At 41.4% G+C, this 23,871-nt stretch overlaps 5 protein-coding genes across 14 annotated transcripts in view; 2 read left to right on the top strand and 3 right to left on the bottom strand.

Moving 5' to 3' along the window:
* The window catches only part of sona (sol narae), a 42,199-nt gene extending 37,140 nt beyond the window's left edge, over positions 1–5,059 (top strand). For 4 of the 7 annotated variants that reach the window (XM_065496881.1, XM_065496880.1, XM_065496882.1 and 1 more), the window contains 8 exons: positions 19–161; positions 1,198–1,253; positions 2,434–2,560; positions 2,620–2,784; positions 3,264–3,390; positions 3,455–3,720; positions 3,922–4,115; positions 4,558–5,059. In XM_065496881.1, the coding sequence (XP_065352953.1) occupies positions 19–161; positions 1,198–1,253; positions 2,434–2,560; positions 2,620–2,784; positions 3,264–3,390; positions 3,455–3,720; positions 3,922–4,115; positions 4,558–4,730 (1,251 nt within the window). In that variant the 3' untranslated portion in view covers positions 4,731–5,059. Of the gene's footprint in view, positions 1–18; positions 162–918; positions 972–1,197; positions 1,254–2,433; positions 2,561–2,619; positions 2,785–3,263; positions 3,391–3,454; positions 3,721–3,921; positions 4,116–4,557 lie in introns of all 7 variants that reach the window. The other 3 variants (XM_065496885.1, XM_065496883.1, XM_065496887.1) reach the window with 3 other exon arrangements.
* LOC135947904 (ATP-binding cassette sub-family G member 4-like) lies at positions 5,046–8,518 on the bottom strand. The gene is made up of 7 exons (XM_065496889.1): positions 8,359–8,518; positions 7,412–7,831; positions 6,568–6,807; positions 6,314–6,504; positions 6,021–6,189; positions 5,714–5,970; positions 5,046–5,559 (listed from the first exon to the last, which is right to left on the bottom strand). The coding sequence occupies exons 1-7, from the start codon at positions 8,486–8,488 to the stop codon at positions 5,209–5,211; spliced, it is 1,758 nt and encodes a 585-aa protein (XP_065352961.1). The 5' UTR covers positions 8,489–8,518; the 3' UTR covers positions 5,046–5,208.
* Positions 8,519–8,882: 364 nt separating this feature from the next.
* LOC135936743 (ATP-binding cassette sub-family G member 4-like) lies at positions 8,883–15,445 on the bottom strand. 2 transcript variants are annotated; one of them, XM_065479690.1, is made up of 9 exons: positions 15,195–15,445; positions 14,666–14,876; positions 12,690–12,916; positions 11,554–11,973; positions 10,783–11,022; positions 10,534–10,727; positions 10,311–10,479; positions 9,848–10,104; positions 8,883–9,419 (listed from the first exon to the last, which is right to left on the bottom strand). In XM_065479690.1, the coding sequence occupies exons 3-9, from the start codon at positions 12,913–12,915 to the stop codon at positions 9,045–9,047; spliced, it is 1,881 nt and encodes a 626-aa protein (XP_065335762.1). In that variant the 5' UTR covers position 12,916; positions 14,666–14,876; positions 15,195–15,445; the 3' UTR covers positions 8,883–9,044. The 2 variants fall into 2 exon arrangements, with proteins under 2 accessions (XP_065335762.1, XP_065335755.1); XM_065479683.1 differs by lacking the exons at positions 14,666–14,876; positions 15,195–15,445 and adding an exon at positions 13,103–13,997.
* Positions 15,446–16,087: 642 nt separating this feature from the next.
* Positions 16,088–19,595, bottom strand: LOC135936806 (mitogen-activated protein kinase p38b-like). Of its 2 annotated transcripts, none has more exons than XM_065479775.1 (10): positions 19,326–19,595; positions 19,103–19,232; positions 18,992–19,050; positions 18,787–18,928; positions 18,558–18,720; positions 18,203–18,274; positions 17,796–17,875; positions 17,412–17,490; positions 17,013–17,186; positions 16,088–16,782 (listed from the first exon to the last, which is right to left on the bottom strand). In XM_065479775.1, the coding sequence occupies exons 1-10, from the start codon at positions 19,430–19,432 to the stop codon at positions 16,721–16,723; spliced, it is 1,068 nt and encodes a 355-aa protein (XP_065335847.1). In that variant the 5' UTR covers positions 19,433–19,595; the 3' UTR covers positions 16,088–16,720. The 2 variants fall into 2 exon arrangements, with proteins under 2 accessions (XP_065335847.1, XP_065335837.1); XM_065479765.1 differs by lacking the exon at positions 17,796–17,875 and adding an exon at positions 18,020–18,099 and having other exon boundaries at positions 19,326–19,593.
* Positions 19,596–20,008: 413 nt separating this feature from the next.
* Positions 20,009–23,523, top strand: Snr1 (SWI/SNF related, matrix associated, actin dependent regulator of chromatin, subfamily b, member 1). 2 transcript variants are annotated; one of them, XM_065479745.1, is made up of 10 exons: positions 20,009–20,198; positions 20,307–20,395; positions 20,454–20,559; positions 20,615–20,747; positions 21,212–21,346; positions 21,401–21,528; positions 21,589–21,758; positions 21,842–22,164; positions 23,110–23,207; positions 23,371–23,523. In XM_065479745.1, exons 2-9 carry the CDS (start codon positions 20,315–20,317, stop codon positions 23,195–23,197), a joined length of 1,164 nt encoding a protein of 387 aa, XP_065335817.1. In that variant the 5' UTR covers positions 20,009–20,198; positions 20,307–20,314; the 3' UTR covers positions 23,198–23,207; positions 23,371–23,523. The 2 variants fall into 2 exon arrangements, with proteins under 2 accessions (XP_065335817.1, XP_065335824.1); XM_065479752.1 differs by lacking the exon at positions 23,110–23,207 and having other exon boundaries at positions 20,012–20,198.
* Positions 23,524–23,871: the final 348 nt, after the last annotated feature.

Genomic DNA, 23,871 nt, shown 5'->3' with positions numbered 1-23,871 from the left:
TTATGCTTGAAATTTCAGGGAAGAGACGCCACTCCATACCTGGAGAGCAACAGGGTTGGCAGGGACGCGATTGACTCGGCAGCCGCGCTAACGGACATGGGCAAATACCTGTTCAGGGAGAGGAGACTTCCCGTCTACGACATTGCAGTTGCAATCACAAAGTGAGACCAAAATGCAAGGGTCTATTTTGCAGGGTCACCCTGAGGATGCGCCTCAACATGCTCTGCAATCTCTCAGGACGGATAAAACCTTGGGTTAAACGCTGAGAGGATTCTGCAAAAATTACACTCTCGTTAAAAATTATTGGAAATCGATAGAATTGAAATTACTTTAGAATTACTGTGAAAGTTGAAAAGGTTCCGTCCTGATTTTGCGGTTAGTTCTTGAACTGTCGTCGGTAGAATCTCCTTCGAATGCACTCTTTCTCTTTACATTTTCCATTATTCCTAGTGAAATTCTATTCGCCACAAACCGGTCGCCTAGCTCACGACCGCTCTTCTGACACAACACACAATTTATTCCTTTCTCGCAAAGTGAATGTGCACAAAACTTTTTTCGCATTTGACATTTCAAAGGTCACGCCCTGACAGATATTCGTCGGTTCATTTGCAGCACCGATCGTGATCTGCACCGGCGAATCTGTCACACTTTTTTTTCTCTTTCGCCTCTTCCACCCCTGCCCCACCGGTCCAAAATCAGTTTCATCTTTCGTTTGAGCTTCGAAAGTAGGCCTCGCGCGCGCGCGTTCCCTTTGATATTAAGTTTGAAGGAGGCGTCCCATATTGATCCTCACGATCTGTGAGTGATTACGAGCAAAGTAAATGTGAACATTTTACGCGGCCGGCGATTGAGTTACTGAGCTAGCCAGCCTTTCACTTTTTTCGCGTGCAATGTGTTTGATCGAGCTCCTGGCCGCAGGTATGACATGTGCCGGCGCAGGAAAGGCGGCCGCTGCACCAAAGGAACCGCTGGTACGTGGCCGCGCAGCCGTCGCACCCTTTTACACCACCTCTCCTTCTTCTATTTTTAATTTTTGTGTCTTTCTCTGCATGCTGACCATGATAATCAACCATTTGTGTGAGTTTGCGGTTGCTGGGCTTGCCACTGATTAACCTTGGCCGCGAATTTTGAGTGGATTTTTGGTCGCGGCACAGCGAGTCGGTTTGACATTCGGGGCGAACCCTGATTTGCTTGCAGGTTGGACATGTGCAGGAGACAGTACGCCAATGACAATTGCAACAGAGGAACAGCAGGTAGGTCCGTTCAAAAGCGGAAAATTGTGTGCAAAACGTGCAAATAAATACATAAATACTTGTACCTAAAATGACATGAAAGCACCAAGATAAACAAACGCATTTTAATTACTCTCCAATTCGGAGCAATTTGTCTCTTGGAAATGGACGACGGCAGAGTTGTTATATTTCAATTAAAGAATGGCAACGTTCTTTAATTCGAAAAATGGCTAGTCGTTGTCTGTGCAGCACATTCTCTTCCTTCTGAAATAGGGAAGAAAAGTAGAAAAATCCTTGTCTGTCCTGTCTCTCTTTTCGTGTACAAAAAGTACTGTTTTTCCGTCTTTAGCAGATATTTTCTTAGACCAAAATAGCACAAAAACACACAAACACAAAAAGTCTGTACTTGTCGTTTTACCTGTGGTGTCGGCGACTGCTGGCACCCAGAGTAAAGCGAGTCTTGTCTGTCTGTCCCTCCTCCTCCACTGTGAGATGCCTCAAGGTAAGGAAAACACACGCCAACTCGAGCAGCGGGGATTCGTGGCTTGTTTATTTTTTCCGCTTGGCTTTTCTTTCGTTTACTCTGTGTGTATGCGGATTTGAGCTTTTAATTATGGGACGTGTGTGTTGTGGTTTGGTGCCGTCAAGGAAGGGTTCAAGGGCTCGGCAGAGATCGCTTCATCCCGCCAAACAAATTGTTTCATTGTGCATAAATGAGCTCTTTGCGCATTCCTCCGCCATAGCATTTGGCACGCCGATCACGACGCGCCTGCGAAAGAAAGATCGCTTCCGCGTTGCCCTCTTGCCTTGGCAAAAAACGTGCATTTTTCACGCAGCCGGCTCGACTCATGTGACGGGCCGGTTGCATAACCCTTCAATTTGATGCGCTAATAAGCAAAAAAAACTCTTGATTAATGACCAGTTGAGGGTATTTAATTGGATTTACGTTGAATATCCCCACCAGTGACTTAATTACAAACTGCAAATCCTTATTATCCACTAAGTCTTTTGACCCGTATACTTTTCGTTTCGTGTGATAAAACTCTGCCTTTCCCTTTGAAGTATCGCTTTTTGCATGTTCATACCGTGCATGCTTGTCGTGAAAAAGTCCTGCAACCTGTGCAGCGGCAATAACAACAAAAAACCGAGTACCGCTTTGGACAAAGCACTTTTCCTGATGCAAATCGCCTGCCCCCTCAAGGTTTCGCCTACGTCGGCGGTGCGTGCGTTGTCAACAAACGACTTGAGAAGGTCAACAGCGTCGCCATCATCGAAGACACCGGTGGCTTTTCTGGCATCATCGTCGCCGCCCACGAAGTCGGCCACTTGTGAGTACCCTGCCCTTTAGTTTCGTCCTCAAGCTTTGCTCAAACCCTTACTGTCGTAGGTTGGGTGCCGTGCACGACGGCTCACCGCCCCCGAGCTACCTGGGTGGACCTGGCGCTGAAAAGTGCAGATGGGAGGACGGTTTCATCATGAGCGACTTGAGACACACTGAAAAAGGATTCAGGTGGTCGTCATGCAGTGTCGCCAGCTTCCACCACTTCCTAAAGTAAGCCACTTGAGTTTATTAATTTCAAGCCTGAAACTATTAAAAAGTTATTTGTGGCTTGGAATGATTTTTGCCCCAGATTAGTTTTCGAAAAATTTTCCCTCAAGTGAAATTAAAATAATCTGGATTAATTAGTTTTAAATCATGCATGTTTTTAATACTATATGTGTGCATGAAGAAAAAAAATTAATTACAAAAAGCAGCTCTGGACTGACGATTAATTGCGGCTCCTGCAGAGTGCAGAAAGTGTCACTCCTTCAGAGGACCTTTGAATTGACAAATGGAAACAAGAATTAAAAGAACATCTGCTTGTGCAGATGAAGCCACAATAGTAATATCCTCTTGTAAAATCTTCGTATTACTCTCAATCACTTCTGGTTTTTTCCCCCTGCAAGACGTTTTTGCTGTTTCATCGTGTACCTGCAATTTTTTTCAACCGAGAGTGCATGGCGGTTATTAATGTTACATCAATTTCACAGCGGGGACACCGCCACTTGTCTGTTCAATGCGCCGCACGAGGACGACGCGTTGCCAAGGGTTCTGCCAGGAAAGCTTTTGTCCCTGGACGCGCAATGCAGGAAGGACAGAGGCACCAGCGCCTGCTTTGTAAGATACAAAATGCGGAAGAGGAGGATAAATTTTACTTATAAATTCAATTTCGAAATTGCAGAAAGATGACCGCGTGTGCGCGCAGCTCTTCTGCTTTGACGCCAACTCCGGCTACTGCGTGGCCTACAGACCGGCGGCCGAGGGATCTCCGTGCGGCGACGGCCAGTCGTGCCTGAACGGCCGCTGCGTCGCTGAGCATGAGAACATCATTCCCGACTACACGCAGATCACGCCGACCTACGCCCGGCCCGACGCACCTTCCTCGCAGACCCGGCCGGTCTACGCAGAGACGCCAGAAAGAAGCACCGATGGCACCAGCACCAGCAGGTACTGCTTTTGAACCTTTTAGGGAGCTGACTTAAATTACGGATTCTCTTTTAGCTTACAAATTTGTGTTTTTCATTTCCTGTGTATTTTTATGCTTTGTTGGAGCGCCGTCATTTTTCGGCTGGAGATTTTTAGAAAATATCTCGCAGAGCTTATTTTGTGTAGCAAGCAGTTGTTAATAAAGCGTGACTGTGCCGCTAGCAGGTTTCCGTGGGGTCACTTCTGGACGAAGAACACAACCCCAATGACCCCGAGCACGACTTACACGACCCCTACTAGTACGGTCACCACCACCAAAAGCACAACCACGACAACCACAACTACCTTCAAACCCCCCAAATCCACCAAAAGCAATTCTTTATTCACTACCAAAAGCCCCTTTGCCACAAGTTTTGGTAAGTGGCGCAGCACAAAAGAATGCGAGAAGCACACAAACCCACAAAATACGTGACATGCACACAAAACAAATGAATGAAAACGAAAGGTTCGACTTCTTCGCAGGACTCTTTTGACTTTTCAGAATTTCTCGCAGGCAGCTGAGGAGTGCAGTTTCAAATTTCTTCATCTTTTCTGTCCACTTAAATCTTTCTGTTGCATGTGAATAAATAAAATGTTTTACAATGTTTTGAAAAAGTAACAAAAATAAAATTGCTCTCTTGCCTAAAGACTAGAGAGCAATTTTCGCAACGTCACTAAAGTTTGCAACGCATAAAAACGGTCCACCAATAAACAAATAACTTGAACTCAGATATATTTGCCGCAAACATGGTTGCATGGGGGTGGTTAAAATTCCCACAACCCGGTTGAAAAAGTTGTAAAGCAAGTGGCTTTTTGCAGGGACGGGCGATCAGGACACGTGTGAGGACCTGCCCTCGAAGTCGTCGGCCAGCATGAGCTGCGTGGAGCTGCTGTCGCGCTACCCGCTGCAGTACTGCGGCTCCTACTACATCAAGAAGCACTGCTGCGCCTCGATGCGCGCCATGTGCCCGAACGGCACCCAGACCCACTGACCCCCAAGCCCCCGGGGCCAGCCTCGCCCCTCGAACGCCCCCTCCCCACCTCCTTGTTGTGCTGTTAAAACTGTTCACAAATCACATAAGTGCTCTGAGTGACTCGATGAAATGATGAAAAATAGTGCAATCACACCTGGCTGTGACCGTGAGAGTGATGGTTGTCCTGATGATAATAATTAATTATGTAATTATTTATGTAGCGCGGCACCCGAACTCTCCTCTGTTGGAGAGCAGGATGCCGCCCCCTTGGGTTAAACACAAAGAGAGAAAAATGATGTGTAAGATTAAATGCGTTTCAATGAAAAACGACTCTCAAGTTCAAACAAGTGGTTGTTTCATTCTTAATCAACAAACATTCAATAATAAAATAATAATGCCTTCCCCGACCTTTTTCTGTCGTTTGGCAGTAAAAACGAAAATAAAACAATGAGATTCACCTAGAGAAGCCGATAGAAATAACAATAAATTAATAATGCTACCTCTGCAGGTGCGCATATTTATATTTCATTACACTGTAAGTTGCGAGGTTAATGGCGAGAAGAAAACCGAAAATGATAGCCAAGTCGACGCCAACACCCTCGTCTGTGACACCGAGGAAGTCGAGGAACTTCTTTGGCGATCGAAAATAGCAATATAAGTCATCGCAGTGCAGCTTGGGCCTGTCTCGTCCATAAATGGTAGCCACCATGGCGTGGTAGCTATAAAGCGTGTAGCTGGTGCAATGAGCAATCACCTTGATGACATTATGGGTGGTGCTCAGAGTGATGAAGTAGCCGCAGAAAACAAACTGCGGAATTCCGCTGAGCGACGCAAGAAACATTCCGTTCTGGAAAATAGATAAATAAATTTTAACGTGTTCATTCTTGCTACATTGTATTTTTCTTGTTGGTGACATTTAATCCTAGGTCAAGGTAAGACTCATGCATGTAGCTCCACTCAAGGTTAAGTTATGTTTTAGAATAAATTGAAACGTTGCTTACAACTAGGCTCGTCACTGTGCCAACTAGGATTCCCATGCTCTGAGCGTTCAGTCCAGTCAGAACTGCCGAGGTGACGGTTATAAAAAAGGCGTCGACCTGCATGGGTTGGTCTGTCATCCAGTAGACGATTGAGGTAAAGATGATTGAGTTGAAGGTTGACAAGGGCAGGTAGGCTACGAATCTGGCCAGGTAAAAAGCCTCCATTGAGTACCAGCAATTGGAAAACTCTCGCTTAAAAACGGCTTTTTCCAAAGGGACTGAAAAATCCAAGCTAAACCAAAATTAAATAAAAAAGCAAATCACCTACAAGTGAGCACTGTTGGGATGAGGTTGCTGAAGAGAAGGAAGATCTGCAAGCAGACGAGGAGAGCGCCATTGTTGAACACTCTGGCGGCGTCGTGCCCAAAGTTGTAGAAGGTGACACCCAACAATATGGCAATCACAATGTGCACCAAAATTTTTGTCACTGTCAACACCTGTCAGAAGATCAAAATTAAATTAAGAATAAAAAGAGTGGCTTTGAGTGTATGCAACCTGCAAAAGAGACGTGTTGTGCGGAACAGTATCCTCAACAACTATTTTTACAAGATTTTTACTCACTTTGTCCTGCACCATCACAAATAGCGATCGTCGCAGAAGAACTGAGAACTGCGTGAAGAAAGACGTAGCAGGCCCTTTGTCCTTTTTATCGAGCTCGCAAGGGAAGTCAGCGGGAGCCAGAATGATTTCCTGCTGCTGCGCCAGCAGATCGACCACTTCAGACCCGTGTTCTCCGCAGGCCACGTCTAGAGCTGCCGATTCCACAGTCAAAGTTGAGTTCATCTTGCATCCATTGCAAATTTTAAATCATATACCGAAATCGGCGGGGTTGTGATACTTCGGACAGGAGAGTCCAAAGGAACCCAGTTTTGGAAGCAGACTGTCAACTGAACCCTTGTGCAAGCAGCTTCCTGAGGCCAGCAGGTAGATGTTGTCAATCAGCTCAAGGATTAGCGCACTCGGCTGGTGGATCGTGCACACTATGGTGCGCGACTCGGTCCGCGAGAGGTCCTGCAGCAACCGCACACACCTCATCCCAGACACGTAGTCCAAACCTTTTTTATGCATGAAAAATATTTTCAGATCTGCCGAAATTGCATAATAAGAGATGTCTTAGCGCCAGAAATACATTTTATTCTGTTTAAAAATTTTCGGAATAAATGCTTCCATATTATGATAGTACAAAATCCGCTATTGCAGGCTTCATTTATATCGCTTTTCGTAATGTTCTTTGCTTAGAAAAACTAGTTGAGCAGGAAATTTCGGTAGAAATTTGGAAAAATTAACAGCTTTGCTATATACCGAGGAAGTTGCATTAAATTTCAACAAAAAAATTAAGACATCCTTTAGTGCATCTGCCTTCATTGGCATCGTTCAAAAATTAAAACTCTATGAGGGCTCTCAGTTTGTAGTGAATATTTTTAAGATCTTACTGGTCTAAGCTTTTGTATTCTAAAATTTTCTTGTTGGCAAAATTGGAAATTTAAATTAATTTAACATAAAATACTATAATTTTATTAATCGCATCACCACAACTAATTGTTAGTAAGCCATTAAAATTTAAATAAATTACAAATTCCTCCAATTTTAATTTTTTATGATATAATAACGTTTTTATACTATGAATCTGATATAAGATATAAAAACCCACTCACAAACCTGTGGTTGGCTCATCCAGCAGAAGCACTGGCGGTTCGTCGATTAACTCCAAGGCGATGGACAGTCGCTTTCGTTGTCCGCCGGACAGGGACACGCACTGCGTGGCCGCGCACTGCGTCAGGTTGAGGGAGCGCAGTACGCGACGCACCGCCACGCGTCGGTCGGCCACCGGAGCATCAAGCTTGAGGGCCGCGGCCATCGTGAGCGCTTCGTAGGCCGTCAGAACTTCGGGGAAGACGCATTCCTGCGCGATCAGACGCCGCTTCTGGCCCTGTGGAAGGACGCAGCCTTTCGAGGGCGTCTGCAGGCCGGCCAACACTTCTAGCAGGCTGCTTTTTCCCGAGCCTGAAGGGCCGATGATCGCCGACAGTTGTCCGCAGGGGAACAGACCGTGCAGATTGGACAAAATTTCTTTTCTTTCTGAAAGCCGTGAATTCAAAAAGTGAGGAACTTTCGTTGGGCATTTCTTGTTGTTTCCTTATAATATAAATAATGTAACATAGCTCACAATGGATCTGCTACTATAAGTTATCAAAGCCCAATTTTTTAGACTTTGACTTAACGGATGTGAAAAATTCAATTGCAAGTTATCACGATATGTTAGTCTGTGCACTGAGAAAAATTAATTAAGAAATTAGTTACTTTACGAGTTTTCTTTCATTTGGTTAATTCACACGTGTGAGTAATTAATTATTATTCGAATCAAGTGCAAGTTTGTTAATTACTCACAAAATTTTGACAGTGATAAGATAAATAAATAATCTACGACTGTCAGAAATCCTGTTACAAAATATAACGTGTTAAAAACGTAATAACGAAGATGAATTAGTGTACGGACAAATATAAATATCCAAAAATGAACAACAATAAACGGTCATTGCTTAAACTACATTTTAAGTGAATCCTCGTAAATTAGTGAAAATTATTGACATATCTGTACCACTCACCACCCTTAGCATTTCGAACAAGCAGCGAAATTCCCTCAAATTTGATTCCGACCTTGCCCCAGGACTGATCAGTCGTTGGCTGCTTGCTGCTGAGCAGATCAGGCAGCGGTCCGTCTTGGTTCTCGTCCATGTCCTGTCTGCATGTAGTGAAAAGATTGGAGACGGGGCAAGGCCGCGACTTATTCTTATCTCGAAATCAAATTCTCAAACGCTTTTGAAGGATTCACTAGTGTGGTTCTTCCGCCTCTTAGTTACGATGACCATTATATTATTGTCATTGATTTTTTGTGACGCGCAAAACTCAGATATCATCATAGATAACGCATTACCGGACCAGAGTTAGATAAATCCTGAAATTTGATGCAACGCAAGTTCAAGGCGATTAATGATAAAGCTGCATGACCTAATTACCCGGATTTCAAGAACATATATATGCGATACTAAATATTTAATTTACCATGAAATCAAAACTTAAAGAAAAATCTTTGCTAATTGTAAGGGCATTGATATTTAAACAGCCAATATAGATGGAAAATTTGTATTTTTCTGGTGCACTCGATTACAAAATAAAATCACATATAAAAAAGTGTTCTTTTAGCAGAGTTGTCGTCCAAAACACTCCTTGCAGCACTTAAAAACGTTTATAGGTTTCCTTTTCTTGTCATGATAAATTTGATTTAATTAAATCACAGACAGAGGCGGAGATGGCTTCCTTTTTGGAGATGAGTGTATTTGATCTTCATGACGAGAAAAGTAAGCAGATTGATGACCGCAAGGAAGGTGAGCAGGGCGGCAAAGTCGACGAACACGCTTCTGTCAGCCGTGTCGAGGAACGCGCGCAGCTTGGACGGTGAGCGGAAGTAGCAGAACAGCTCATCGCATCTAAGATTGGGTCTTTCCGGGCCATAGATGGTGGAGATGCAGGCGTGGAAGCTGTACATCGTGTAGCTAGTCGTGTAGGCGATCATGTTCACCAGCAATGGCGACGTGCTCAGTGCGACAAAGTAGCCGCAGAACAGAAATTGCGGCACGCCAGTCAGGGGTGCCAGGAACATACCGTTCTATGGAAAAGAAATTACAAGCTCAAAAATAGTTAATTTTAAATAAATAGAAAATTAAAACAATTTTTATCATCATCTTTTTTTAATTTTTTGTTTACTACTAGAATTGCTTCAAGGAAAATCATCATTATTAAGTAAAGCTATTAATAATTTTTGCGTAAATGACAAAAACTACAATAAAGATAATATTCCCCTTATTTTTGATGATTACTCGTTATTATTTTAATCCATAAGATTAAAGCTTGTTTATCGTCTCAAGGTTACTTGATTTTATTACCAAACCAAGGGCATCATGACCATAGAAAAAAATCTGTTCCGTTAAAGTGTTCTCAATATTGCATGATAAATATCCTAAATTTTCAATTATATTACTTTATAAAGCTAGGAATTTCATAAAGAGATTTTAAACAAAAAATAATCTGTCTTACTGATAAGCCTGCGACAGTGCCGACAAGCCAGCCTGCACTCTGTGCGTTGAGGCAGGTGAGCGTAGCCGCAATCACGTTGACAAGGTAGACATACAAGTCTGCCGGTTGGCTGCTCATCCAATAGACTATGGAGGTAAACAGAACTGAGTTGAAGATGGCCAATGGAAGGCTTGAGATGAACGAGGCGATGAAATACGACTCTAGAGTGTACCAGCAGTTAGAGTATTCGCGTTTGAAGATGGCCTTTTCTGCAGGGACTGCAAAAATAAAATTAGAGGTGTTGATTTATAATGCAATTACGTGTATTGCAAGAATGCAATCCGCTTTTGTGGACTGGTTATTCTAGTTATTATGTTGAAATAAAACTGGAACATGAATTTACATTTTTTTAATTCCATCAAACACTTGATGAGTGAAAAAGATGCTGTTTTCCAAATGCCAAGAAATAGGATATTAAACTCACATGTGAGCACAGTGGGCATGAGACCAGTGAAAACTAGGAAGATTTGCACAGAAACGTGAAGACATGCATTGTTGAGAGCCCGTGAGGCGTCGTCCCCCATGTCAAAGTACAAGATGCCAAGAACAAGAGCGATTGCTAGGTGCACAATCACCTTGGTCAGCGTCACAGACTGAAAATGATCAGTTTGATTAGCGTCGTGAAAATAGAAAATTCTTCATTTTACCCTTTGCTTGACCATAATGTACAAGTATCTCCACGTCAATGTGAAAAATTGTCTGAAAAAGGGAGTAGCAGGACCACTGCTACCCTCTGTTACTTTGAGGAAGTGAGATGAGGTTGGTGATTTTTTCGCCACTTCATCGGCTGCGAGTATATCAACCACCTCAGTGCCATATTCTCCTGAAGCCACGTCAAGTGCTGTGTGAATAGTTTTTGTGTGAATATCAGCATGAAAATAAGTCGTATTTTTTACCAAAGTCAGCAGGGTTGTGGTATGTTGGGCAGATGAGGTTCTTTGCGGCCAATTGGGACAGCAGACCATCGACAGGGCCGCTGTAGAGGCAGCGTCCGGCGGCCAGCAAGTACACCGCGTCCATGAGCTGCAGAAAGCGGGCACTTGGCTGGTGGATGGTGCACACTATGGTGCGCGCGTCGCATCGAGACAGCCGCTGCAGGGTGTGCACGCAACGCAAGCCGGATACGCTGTCCAGACCTTAAATTAAAAGCTTTGGTTTTTGGTTTGGTCTTGAAAAGGTAGAAAAATTTGAAAGCTTTAAATAAATTAAATTAAATGGCACTAAATCAACCGCATCAAAATAATGCAGCTACTCTTGGATTTTATCCTAAATTATTTATGAGAAATACAGCAATTCTTGCGTTGTAGAGAACAAAGTGAAAATTTCATGTTTGCTTAAAATACATTCCTTTTTCCCTGGGGCAAGGGCAGAAATAAAAAAGAAGCAATAAAAGGTAATTGCAGTATACACGTCTTGCAGTTAAGAAATATAACCATTCACAAGAAACCTTCACGTATTGTAATGCGTCGTCGTGTCTTCTCTAACAAAGATATAGAAATGACGCGTCGTAATAAATAAATACTTTTGCCTCATTTCCACTAGAATAAGTTGTTGACAATGAAGCTGGATGAAACGTTTTTTTTTTCAGATATAATTGAGTAGCTCCACCTAGTAATATGTTATCGTGCTTTTCCAAATTGATTTTTATAAAAATATTGTTCACGTACCAGTGGTTGGTTCATCAAGAATTAGGACAGGTGGTTCATCGATGAGCTCTAGGGCGATGGACAGTCTCTTTCGTTGTCCACCAGAGAGGGAAGAGCATTGCGTGGAGGCGCACTGTGTTAGGTTGAGGGAGCGGAGAACACGGCGCACGGCCGCACGCCTTTCGGCCGCTGGAAGGTTCAACTTGAGGGCGGCTGCCATTGTAAGGACCTCGTGGGCCGTTAGCACCTCTTGGAAGACGCATTCTTGAGCGATCAACCGACGCTTCTGACCCCGCGGAAGGATGTGACCTTTGGATGGGGTGCAGAGGCCGGCCAGCACGTGTAAAAGACTGCTCTTGCCAGCACCAGACGGACCGATGATGGCAGTCAATTGACCGCTTGCAAAGTGGCCGGTCAGGTTAGACAGGATTTCTTTTGTTCCTGAGAGAACATCGTTTAAATTAGCTGCAGATTCAAGCAAATTTCAAATTCAATTTTATGACTTAAACTTTCTCTAGTTTTCACTTTTTTTCGGTAATAAGCAAAATTGTTAAATCAAACATTTCTATCACTTAAAACAATAGCTTCAACGCTTTATTTCGTTTGAAAATGAAAGTTTTCCTGGAAAGAAATGGTGTGCAAATATTATTTCATTATAAAGAGCAAATGTGTGTCAGAAAATTGTACGCTGATGCTTCAACGCTAGCTGAGAGAAAGTGAATTCCACGCAGGACCAAATGTCAAATACGAATTTCTCTGTGGGCTATTAAAAGATTTAATCTGACAGACAACGCTTGAAATGCGAGGGTTAAAGATCCTGTTCATTGAAAAGGAATTATGTTTATGAAAATCTTATCAGATATGCCTCTCAATTAATTACTTTGTGGCTACTTAGTTCATTTTTATTGGCGACGAGTCAGGCGATACTCATGTTAGGAATCAGATAACACCATTGTCAGCACATAACAAGGTCGACACAATTCATGCATGAAAGTCGCTAAAAGCAACGTCAATTTCTTAAATTAATTTTTAGAATTTCTAATCAACCCAAAATCAATCGAAATGATAATTTGATATTATAATAAAACCCTCTAAATTACACCACTTGATTGTATTTCAATATTTTCCCCTAAATAGTTAATCTAGTGCAACATTACCTCCAAATCTTTTTTTGACGGTGAGTGAGACATTGTTGAACTTGATACCAAGCTTCTTGTCCTGTCCATTGGCAGCATCAAGATCTGTCTGGACGACGAGCAGGTCGGGCAGACCATCCTGCCAGCCGTCCATGCCGCTACTGATTTCTTCACAATGCAAGTGGTCCCCAACACTCTGCTTATCGCTTTTGGCAGGCGTCGCGGCCGCATCCTCCTCCTCCGCCATTCTGCCCGTCATCAAAGGGAAAAATTTTAAATTTTCGATTCCGCTCACAGGCCAGAGAGCTGGCGACCAGTGTACAATCTTGGTTATACTTAAAGGTATATATATCGACCTTCTATATGGGGAATTCCCGCGGAACGCAAAAAAATGTAATGATTTACCATAGAGGGGTCTCAGGGTCCACATGTACCTGATCAAATGCGCGTCAACAAGGAGAGGTGGATAGACTCTGCTTTCAAGGAAAACCAGATAGTGCAGCTTGACATTAGGCATTAGTTTTATTGTATAAACGGAATAAACCACAACGAAGAATATCTATAAAAAGCGTTAGAACAAGCACGTGTGTCAATTTATTTAGTGCGGCGAGACACACATTTTTCAAACTCTAGAACGTTCATTTTTCGAGTGGTGGAGAAAGTACAAGCAGGTGTACGAAATTTTCGATTACTAGCAATCTGCACTTGACGAGAATGACTGGTCAAATTCAATACAAACCTGTATGTTTTGCACTTTCTTTTGAATGAAAGTGATTCCGGGTGCTAAATTTAAAACTCGTAGAAAAAGCGCTACTCAAGCATCGCTGTGTATTATCGACATTTTTAAATATCTGGGTTCAACGCCCGTTTCAGAAAGCCATTCGTTTCTTAACTAAATATTATATTTTACATTAACAATATTCCTAAAAAAAACATAATAATTTTTGTTTCTCTGGGCACATATGGTTTCAATAGTCACTTGAAACGAGTTCAAAATTAAAAAAAATGCATGTAAAACCATCAATGCCTATTGATTAAGGCGAATACACATATGAAATGTGCAACTAAAGTTAGCTTTTAAGATTATATTTTTGGAATTTGATTATTTACAAGACAAATTTTATTTGATGATGCAAATCCTCCAAGCATGGCAACAATCCACGTATTTCCGGCCTGAGGCAGAATTTCAGTTGAATTGCGTTCTAACTATCTCAATGTACTATCAGATAGGAATCTGAATGACCTGCGTACGTTTTAGCATGTGTACCATTTCTAATTAATTATGTTATCTTTTAAATATGTGGTTATTTACTTATGTGTGTATAAAATTTAGGCTATATTATAAAAAATATTTAATCCGTAACATTTTTGCTACCAGTTTCCTTTTGAAAGATCGAGATTTTTAAAACATTTTCATGAGTATAAACATGTTCTAATTTATACTAAATAATAATTCCTCGCCACGAATACACCTACTTGATAGACGTGCATCATGATGAGCAAGCATAGTTAATAGGATTAAAAATCACCCTAACACATTGTGTGTTTCTAAATTAATCTCTTACAGAGTTAACCGAAGAATTGTGACCTATTCTACCAAAGTTTCCGCTAAACTACATATGATGCTCTTGAAATTATTTTGGTATTTGGCAACTGCCATGGATTTTTATTGAGGCTGTGCTAGATATATTTAATTTTCTAATTTTGTGATATATATAGTACTTCTTTCAGGATTAGCAAAAATGTGTGATGACCTCTTTTACTTTCTCAAATGTTTGTTCAACTAATATCACAAATTATTTGGTGGAAATCACGCATCGAGTAATTAAAAATCACCGACGCTTTCGCTGAGAAATAAATGTTTGCCATTAAACACAATTTGCACAGTTGTAGCCCTTTACAGTAATTAATTGAGCGCTAGCAATTAACAGGCAGCGCAATTAATAGATAATCAATGATTACCCGCACGCGGTAAAACAGTATTATTTGTTGCTTACCTAAGCAGCGGCTGTGGTCATCTGATCTTCATTTCGAGCAACACAAGCTATGTATTAATTTAAACAGGGCAATTTAGCGAGCTCGATCTGTCAGTCGGCGCTGGCGAGAGTCGTCGCGATCGAGAGAGCGCCAAGGCAAAATCGACTCTCTCGCGTGCTGCTCCTTGGGCAGAAGAGCGGCACAAACTCAGCCTTACGGTGCATCGGGCAGCTGAAAGAGAGTAGATACTGTTACGGTTAGACTCCAAATTCGCGTGACGAGCCATCACACACAACCAGCAGCTGGCTCATTTGTTAGCTAACGCACAAGAAAGGGCTTCGCGAAAAGAGCTTTGCGAGCAACTCAAGCCATTTGGATCAAAATGCAACTGACTAAATTAGAGCGTAAAAGGGGACCAGATAGAGTAGTTTATTTTTTTTAAGACAGGCAGGAAACCTTACTCACTCTCTCACATTGGTAAAAATAAACCGCGAGAAACCCTACTACCACACTGATGCAGAAAATAAATAACTTAAAGATTAGACTCACTGTGATAAGAGCGGTGCCTTTTTTTATTTGGCGCAGTTGTGTCAAGGTCGGCTAAGATGCTGGTCCGGGCGAGGGGGTCGGTCTGCCCCCGCGGGCAGAGAAGTCTAGGCGGTGCTTGGAGCTGCTCTCGCGGCCCGCATTCTGTCACTATCGCCGCAGACAGCATCGACCTGCGGCCGCAGCGCGCAAACTCTCGATTTTCGCCTGTGCTCTTGCTCTCTCGCCCGCTCCGTTTAGTGGGTCGTGTCGCCGACGAGAAAGAATAAGATATATTGTATACACAATCAGCGTGAGTGCTTGCGACGCTCTAATATCACACCTTAAAAGCAATTCCCTAAACGCCTTTCATCTCTTTCTTGGTAGGACCAGTTCTGTTTGCAGCACAATCCATATTACTAGGTCATTTCCTTAGTTGAACCTTTTTAATTTAATAAAAGGAATGCAAGGTGCAATAGGCGCGACAATATATCATGAAAGGATTATCTTTATCTGGTTTTGACGCCATAATTCACTCCTGGTCGATTTTAGGATCAACAAGAGTTTCAATCAGAAACGTTTTACTGCCAACCGTGATTAGCAAATATTAACCACGACGTTTGCGTTAATTTCCATTGTCATGGGGAATTAAAATGAAATCAATTCTCTTTGTTACAGGATTTTAGTCATTTTCTTGTGCTTAGTCAAATTTTAGGTGATTATGAACTTATGAAAGATTTCTTACGAAATTCCAGTGCTCCTAAAACTCGAGTAAAAATTATTGCTGCAAATGGCAAACGACAATTATTGAGTTAGGTCTAACATGTTTGGAATATTTTGCGGTGGGGGTGAGGTGTAAAAGCAGATAGCACGTTTTTCTTATCTTACGGTACTCCAAAGTAAATAACACACACTGCTTTGTTTCAAGATTGTTAAAATTTATTGTTTCTTTCCATTCTTTGTAATTTGTAATATTCAGGTTAAGAAAATAGTTTATAACAAATTGAGGAGTGGCAACTACCATAACCGCGCGCAATGCAAAATATAAAAGTTAAAAACAAATTATTTAAAAATAGCTGTATTTTTCTTGAAGGCTTTAATCAACCTTGTGCATTTTTCACATGATGCTCTCACAATTCATCAGCTCTGTTAGTTCAAATAATAAACGGCCAATAGAAAAACAATTTTTAGAGTAACCAATTCGTGTTTGTTCACTCAGAGTGAATCCAAAAGCTATCCACTTTCAATACTGCTTAATGCAACTGCTGGGAGGCGCTGGCGGTAATTTAAGTACTTTGTACTGCCCACTATAAAGTGACATGATGGCACATGTGCATTAAAATAAAAATTCAACCTAACACTAGCACCTCCTGCGATCGCTAATTATAATTTTTCTAAGTTCACAAACTCTGCTTTTCGCCTACCTTAGTAGTGACGCTGCGACTTTGCGTTCGAGTAAAAAAAAATCGGTCTTATCGGGGAATCAACAGGAAAAAACGAACAAATAAGCCGTATAGGCATTTCACTGGACGCGTGTCCTAATTGTTAATCTAAGCAGCTGCTTGGGGTGGCCGTTGCGGCTCAAAGTTGACAGTCTCCTGGTACACCAAGTCTGCAAGTTAAAAAATAGTGTTTTCTTAGCTAGTACGACGAATCAAATTTTCAATTGAGTCAAATTAAATGAAGTTTAAGAGATGCTTGAATTACTTAGAAATACAATCAAAAAAGCTACTCGAGGTATGTTCATTGATACTACTAAGAAATAATCAATCAATCATTCATGTCTAATGAGAGCGATTAATTTTAGTTGGTGCCATAATTGTTAATGCTTGTGTTTCCTACCTTTCCATCGCTCCACCGGCAAATCCATGTCCTCAAAGCTTTGATCGTAGACTGGCGAGACCGGCTCGTCGCTAGGATCGGCATACTGTGAGAGGTATGGATGCGCTAGCGCCTGCTCTGCGTTGATCCGCTTATCTGCGTCTAGTTCCAGCATCTTTTCAATGAGGTCAACAGCTGATGGGACCATACAATCGTACATGGTAAATGATATATGAAAATCCCTAAGTTATTGCATATTATTGGAATGAATTTGGTGATCAATTGTATATTTTTAGGATGCCAATACAAAAGGTCATCTATATTTTTCTTGTTGGAATGAAATTACTTTGGAGGATATAATGTTTTTACAGCACAGTTGCAAACGATTAAAAGCGAAAGATTTTACTAATCAAAACTCACCCAAAGGGTTGGCACCTTTGAACACTTCCTTGAAGTCTTTCTTCTTCAGCACTGGCAGCGATTGGATGTAGTTTCTAGCCTGTAAGTGAGATGCAAAAAACGTAAACACCACTTGCAGCCAAAAATACACCTTAGTTGCTTATACAAGAGATGAAACGCAGAAGACGTTTCGTCCAATTGAATATTCAACTGCTAACTTCAATTAATCCATGGTAAATGTAAGATAAAAAAGCTTTACTGTGTGTTAACTCTTATTAATTGTCAGCAACTGAAAAGATAAATTAAGAAGTTTAGATTCTGCTGTAGCGTAATTAATAGTGAATTATTCGCAATCATTATTAAAATTCATCCTAAATATTATAGAACTGAAGGGACAAATCGCACCTCTTGGCTGGTAATTTTAGCTAGCATGTCAGCCTGTGGAGTGCCACACATGACAAGAACGCGCGTTAGATGATCGATATCTGCAGCTTCGAGTTAAGGCCAAGCAGTTGTTACAAAGCATCAAATCACAACAATCAACACACACAGCAAACTCTCAAATGGACACAAAATGCAACACTGGCCTCTCTCTAATGCTACACAACTCGGTCGGACTGTCAACTCACCGACTCGCTAGAGATCTTCTTCATGAACTCGTCTCTTGGCGTGCCAAGAAGCTCCATGATCAAATTCAACTGGTGGATATCTGACTAAAGGATAAGGGGAATAGCATGCAGTCTACACACCTATTTCATAGAAAGACATTCATTCATTCAATCGGGGTAACACTTCACTTTGGAAAAGGATACGATCAGTCCCTGGAAATAGGGTTCTAGACGTCAGCAACTCCGCCATGATGCAGCCCACGGACCAAATGTCAACTGCACCAAAACAAAACGCCTATTATTTATTGCCACCGTGGTTCATTGTAATAAAACTGATAGCGCAGATTTCACTTAAGCACAGCTTTATCTGTGATAAAAAGCAAAGTATATAAAGAGTAACATTTTTCTGTTTTTGTCATTCAAGTGCACAACAAAAAATGATTTAAAGTGATTAACTATTTATATTGACAAAAAATCCTTTTAAAAATCGATTTGAGAAAAAAATAGATTGCCTGATTGATTGTGTATTAAATTTTTAAATATTTCCAATATTTCAAACCTGTCTGGTTGTAGTGCATCCAGTTGAGCATGATTTCAGGCGCTCTGTACCACCTGGTGGCCACATAGCCTGTCATTTCATTTTCAGTGGGACGCGCAAGGCCAAAGTCCAGGATCTTCAGCTCACAGTCTTCATTGACAGCAATGTTGGACGGTTTCAAATCCTTTGATGAATTGAATGGTATTATAGGCCTACTGAACCAGGAGTAGGTTGATTAAAATTAAATTACCCTGTGAATGATGCCTGCAGAGTGGATGTACTTGAGACCTCTAAGGATTTGGTAGACAAGGAACTGGACGTGATCGTCAGACAGTTTCTGTGTCCGTACAATATTGTTCAAGTCTGCTCCCATCAAATGGGTCACCAGGTATCTTACAAGAAGAGAGAAAAAAATCAGTAAGGCTTTTCACATTTTTGTAAAGGGATGAACTCACAGCTGGTCAAACTCTTCAAGGTTCTTGGAGGGCGTGAAAACATCAAGGAGACCAATCACCTACAACCGGTTAAAATTTAAAAGAGAACGGAAAAAAATAAGTTGTCCTCACATTTTCATGATTCATGTGCTTCAACATGCGAAGCTCACGGTAGGTGCGTTTGGCGTGAACGGCTGACTGGAACGGCCTGGCTAATTTCTTGATGGCCACTTTGATACCCGTCTGATTGTCCACAGCCGAACTGCGTAAGAAAACAAACAATTAATGCGTGACAAAGCACTTAGCACTTAACTTGCACTGAGTAGCCGATCGAATTTCTTATCTGGACACTTACCAAACTTGTCCGTAGGCGCCTGACCCAACAGGCGACAGCATCTGGTACCTCTCAGGCACTTCCCATTCCGTGCGGTTTATGTCCACCTTGTAGAAGCTCGGCTTCATGGTGTCCACGACTGGCCGAGCCTCGAAAAATCAGCACAAATCGGACAACCTGACTAACGAAAGGACGCGACGAAAGATTGATCCTACGCACACATCTGAATTTTGTTTTAGGAATGTGTGGGAGGGGATGCCGAGCAGCAGCAAGTGGGACACCTTCAAACTCTTCAAAGTCGTGTCTTTTTGCTAGCCCCCTTGTCGATCAATCGTGCACCTCCGCCGGCTATCGCACTTACAGTATGGCATCGGCTGGCCTCGGCCCATCGACCAAAAGAAATTAGGTAGTGCAAAAAGGATTTAAGTTATGTATCTGAGTAAATTAATACTAGTTGGTATTACCAAATTTTGTCACTTAAACATCAAAATTGATGTTTTTAGAGATACTTATTTATATTTTACATGTATGAAAGTCAATAATAACCAAAGCTAAAAATTGTGACTCGAAATTTCATTCTCATTGCTTAACTTCTTCATCCTATCCCATAAAGGGAATAAAGCGTCATTTTTGCTTTGCTCCGCTCTCCGCCAATCGCCTCTCCTGTACTGTAGCAAAGCACTCAAAGCAGCCAGCCAGCAGCCCGTTGTTGCTTTGACGTGTTTGTTTATATCTAGGCTTCTTCATCGAGATTCCTGATTCCTTTCCAAGTTCTGCAGTGTTGAGTGCGGTTCAGCGATTATTGAATAATTTCGTATTAAGGAGAAAATCTACATATTTCCCTTCCTCCTCGTGGAAAGCAGCGGGCCAGAAATAACAGCACCGCTCTCTAAGGTAAGAGCCGGCATTTGAACGCATTGTTTTTCTTTTTATCTACGATAATTTAAATTCTTAAATGGCAATGAAAATTTCTTATTATTCACATTCTAATTTTAATTTCAGATCAAAAAATGTCTCTTCGCACGTACGGTGACAAACCCATAAGCTTCCAGCTGGAAGAGAATGGAGAATTCTACTGCATTGGCTCGGAGGTAAAATATTTTGGGCTTCTTTCAAATCTGAGTTGTGTAATCATTCATATTTTTATAGGTGGGCAACTACCTCCGTTTGTTCAGAGGATCTCTGTACAAAAAATACCCTGGAATGTACAGGAGGACAATATCAAATGAAGAGAGAAAAAAATTAGTTGAACTAGGTTTGGAATTTAAAATTGTCTCCTGATGGAAATTTGTGAGCTCAATTATTTTTAGGCTTAAGTCAACACGTTTTGGCATCAAGCGTTTCCCTACTGAAGGCCTGTGAAGTCGAGGACATTATTGAGGGTAATGATGATAAGTACAAAGCCGTCTCAGTTCACTCGTCTGCAGAGCCCCCAACACCCAGGTAAACAACCAAAACACACCCTGCTCATTGTACCACTTCTCGCTCACTTTCACTCTTCGTTTTTGTCATAAGAATACCACCACTGTGCCAAGCAGTGTAGTGTAAATAAAATAATGGTGGTCAAAGATTGCACATTAAATTAACTGCAATGCATTTTATGTAATGCTTGATATTCTTAGCCAGTGCAATTTGTTGGATTAATTTTTTTGTATATAAATATTAGTGATGCCTTTTGCGGTGACTTAATGGGGACGGTTGAGGTGCTGACCTCTTCAAGTGGCCCCTAAGGGCACAGCACAGATGTATTCAATAGGGAGACTATAAACCAAAGCATTCTCCAGGAATCTAGTCCTGCTAGGCTCCGCAAACATGATTTTTTTTATTTTTTAGAGAGAAAGTTGTAAAAATCAAATTGTTAAATTTGCTGCCTTTGAGCGGTTTTTAATTCTAACTCCTTGTTGCAGGGAAAACAAAACTCGAAAGAGCACCAACTGGGCACCTGCTTTGCCAAACAGCTCGCACTTGGATGCTGTGCCTCAAGCAACTCCTATCAACCGCAATAGGGTGAGCAACAAGAAAGTGCGCACCTTTCCACTCTGGTAAGATTAAGGAAAATGTTGTATGGGATTTATCATAATTTGGTTTAAATGCAGTTTTGATGACACCGACCCCAATGCTATCTATGAAAATTCTTGCCAGACAGAGCTATTAGTGCCAGTTAGACTGGACATGGAAATTGAGGGTCAGAAGCTGAGAGACACTTTCACATGGAACAAGAATGGTAAAAGTTGGAATTTATGAAAGTTTTATTCAGTATTAACAACACGTTCTTTGTCCATAGAAACTTTAATAACTCCAGAGCAATTCGCCGAGATCCTATGTGATGACCTGGATCTGAACCCGATTGCTTTTGTCCCTGCTGTGGCGCAGGCCATCAGGCAGCAAATTGACGCTTTCCCTGCTGAGCAACCAATTTTAGAGGAGCACCCTGACCAGCGAGTGCTAATCAAGGTAAAAAACACTCAGCTAATGTGTTTCGAGTATTCATTAAAATTTAATTTGAATTATTTAATAATCAACTCTGAACCTCTTAGCTTAACATCCACGTTGGCAACACGTCGTTGGTGGACCAGGTTGAGTGGGACATGAGCGAGAAGGAGAACAACCCCGAGACGTTCGCCATGAAGCTTTGCGCTGAACTGGGTCTTGGCGGAGAGTTTGTCACTGCAATTGCGTACAGTATCAGGGGTCAGCTCAGCTGGCACCAGCGCACTTACGCCTTCAGTGAGGCGCCGCTGAGCACTGTCGACGCGCCGTTCAGGTCACAGTCTGACGCTGATCAATGGGCACCATTCCTCGAAACCCTCACTGACGCTGAGATGGAGAAGAAGATTAGGGACCAGGACAGAAATACAAGGCAAGTCTTTTTCACGGTATTCTGGGAGTTGCCAGCAAGGGCAGCAATTGATGGCAGCCCCAAATGAACCCATTACATAACTTGAAAGAGCCGCACCCTCAGACTGGAAATTTTAAGTAGCCATGCCTACATCTTGTTGTTCAGAAAACTTGCAATTAACAGAAGATATTTGAGGCAGCACAACAAGGCTAAGGAGAGTATAAGGAGTGGACCAGACTTGTCGGTCAGAAGTTGTTATTTAAAAGTTCAAAACAGTGTCTGGCACTACTTAACAGTTCTGGGATAGTGGCGGCTTGTCACTCCTGCATATTTCCGATTCAACGATGATTATTAACAACATTACTCCTTAAAGAAGTTAAAAAAAACTCATAAATCCTCTAATCTAAATTACAGTGCCCATTGCCTTAAATTAAGGCTACGAAAGAAGTGGGAAATTTCGTAATTTAATAGTTAATTGGATAATTTCGTTCCAAAATGATTTTTCATCATTTAAATTAATAATTGTCATATTTGGAACACACTTTTGATCCGCATTAAATAATCGTGGTTTGTAAGGCGCATCTCCGCTCTTTAGTTCCAGTCCTTCTGTTTACTGTCATAATGCAAGTTTTCTGCACAGTTAAAAATTAAAATATTTATATTTGACATTTGGGTTGGCCCGATTCATGTTCCCACCATCTTCCCTCCTGGATTGGCTAAAAAGACGCAAATATTTAATTGCCAATTTATGAGGTACTCCATTGATTGAACTGATCCCTGTGCTTGTCTGTCGCAAAATTTTTCCTCCAAATCCAAATTTTCTCGCAGTTCCTCTTCGACGTTCTTCACGTTTCATGCCTACTTCTTTTTAGCTTCCAAATCGAAACAGCTTCATTGGGGTCGAGCAAAGCGTTTTGTTTTGGTGGAATATTTAAAATAAAAAAGTGGCGAACAACTTGTTGGTAGGTCTGTGCGACGCAGGGCGACTATGAGCCAGCCCAGCCCCAGACGCGCAAATGTAACGCTCCCCAGCTATGTTCGCAAGTTTCTCTGACTGAGAGCAGGTGCTCAACAGCAAGTTTATTCTCCCCCTTCACCCTGTACACCTCCTTTGTGGCTTACTTGTTGTGTTTGGTCGGATTAAGGGCAAAATTCGCTGCTTGACATCTACTTCTGCTCTCTATTGCAGCTCAATTGTAACCAAGGCTTTCCTTTTTTTATTTCCAGGCGTATGCGTCGTCTTGTCAACACTACAACCGGGTGGTAATCTCATCCATGAGTGGTTGCTATCATCGCGTTTTCAGTTGGCTTCTTTCCATACATCTCAGTGTATAACTAGTAATTACGATTTTTTAATATAACCATTGTAACATTGTACAATCATTGTATATTATTCAAATTCCTGGACTTTAGACGTAGTAATTTTAAGCTTTCTATTTTAAAAATATTAGGAAAAATACTCAAAATATTTGATAAGATAGCGTAAGTATAATTATGTTATGTTCAAAAAGCGAGTTGCTTCAATTTAAATAATCAAAATTTAAAACAACACTACTTGTGGTATAGTCCATTAAGTTTGATTTCACATAAGTTATAGCTATAGATCGTTCAAATTATCATTCGCTTTATATTTGCTTTAAAATATTAATATTATTTTAATAATAATAATTGAATGTGGCACGTGGCACTCAAGCAATTGTTTTTTGTAACATTTTTATTTATATGAAT

The sequence above is a fragment of the Cloeon dipterum genome, chromosome 1 (assembly GCF_949628265.1).
Source record: "Cloeon dipterum chromosome 1, ieCloDipt1.1, whole genome shotgun sequence".
NCBI classification, from domain to species: Eukaryota; Metazoa; Arthropoda; class Insecta; order Ephemeroptera; family Baetidae; genus Cloeon; species Cloeon dipterum.
Note: the sequence above shows the minus strand (reverse complement) of the source record. Positions and strands in the feature narration are given on the sequence as shown.

What these genes read in the sequence shown, in the direction of transcription:
- LOC135936743 (XM_065479683.1), bottom strand. Translation starts at nt 13,185, where the DNA reads ATGCCTAATGTCAAGCTGCACTATCTGGTTTTCCTTGAAAGCAGAGTC. An exon ending in CCACAACCCTGCTGACTTTG is followed by an intron (nt 10,728 to 10,782) that starts GTAAAAAATACG and finishes CTATTCACACAG; the next exon opens with CACTTGACGTGGCTTCAGGA. An exon ending in CATGCCCACTGTGCTCACAT is followed by an intron (nt 10,105 to 10,310) that starts GTGAGTTTAATA and finishes TTATTTTTGCAG; the next exon opens with TCCCTGCAGAAAAGGCCATC.
- LOC135947904 (XM_065496889.1), bottom strand. Translation starts at nt 8,488, where the DNA reads ATGGACGAGAACCAAGACGGACCGCTGCCTGATCTGCTCAGCAGCAAG. An exon ending in TGTTCGAAATGCTAAGGGTG is followed by an intron (nt 7,832 to 8,358) that starts GTGAGTGGTACA and finishes CACGGCTTTCAG; the next exon opens with AAAGAAAAGAAATTTTGTCC. An exon ending in CATCCCAACAGTGCTCACTT is followed by an intron (nt 5,971 to 6,020) that starts GTAGGTGATTTG and finishes TGGATTTTTCAG; the next exon opens with TCCCTTTGGAAAAAGCCGTT.
- LOC135936806 (XM_065479775.1), bottom strand. Translation starts at nt 19,432, where the DNA reads ATGAAGCCGAGCTTCTACAAGGTGGACATAAACCGCACGGAATGGGAA. An exon ending in AGCACATGAATCATGAAAAT is followed by an intron (nt 19,051 to 19,102) that starts GTGAGGACAACT and finishes AACCGGTTGTAG; the next exon opens with GTGATTGGTCTCCTTGATGT. An exon ending in CTTGAAGAGTTTGACCAGCT is followed by an intron (nt 18,929 to 18,991) that starts GTGAGTTCATCC and finishes TCTTCTTGTAAG; the next exon opens with ATACCTGGTGACCCATTTGA.
- Snr1 (XM_065479745.1), top strand. Translation starts at nt 20,315, where the DNA reads ATGTCTCTTCGCACGTACGGTGACAAACCCATAAGCTTCCAGCTGGAA. An exon ending in GCAGAGCCCCCAACACCCAG is followed by an intron (nt 20,748 to 21,211) that starts GTAAACAACCAA and finishes TCCTTGTTGCAG; the next exon opens with GGAAAACAAAACTCGAAAGA. An exon ending in TTTCACATGGAACAAGAATG is followed by an intron (nt 21,529 to 21,588) that starts GTAAAAGTTGGA and finishes CTTTGTCCATAG; the next exon opens with AAACTTTAATAACTCCAGAG.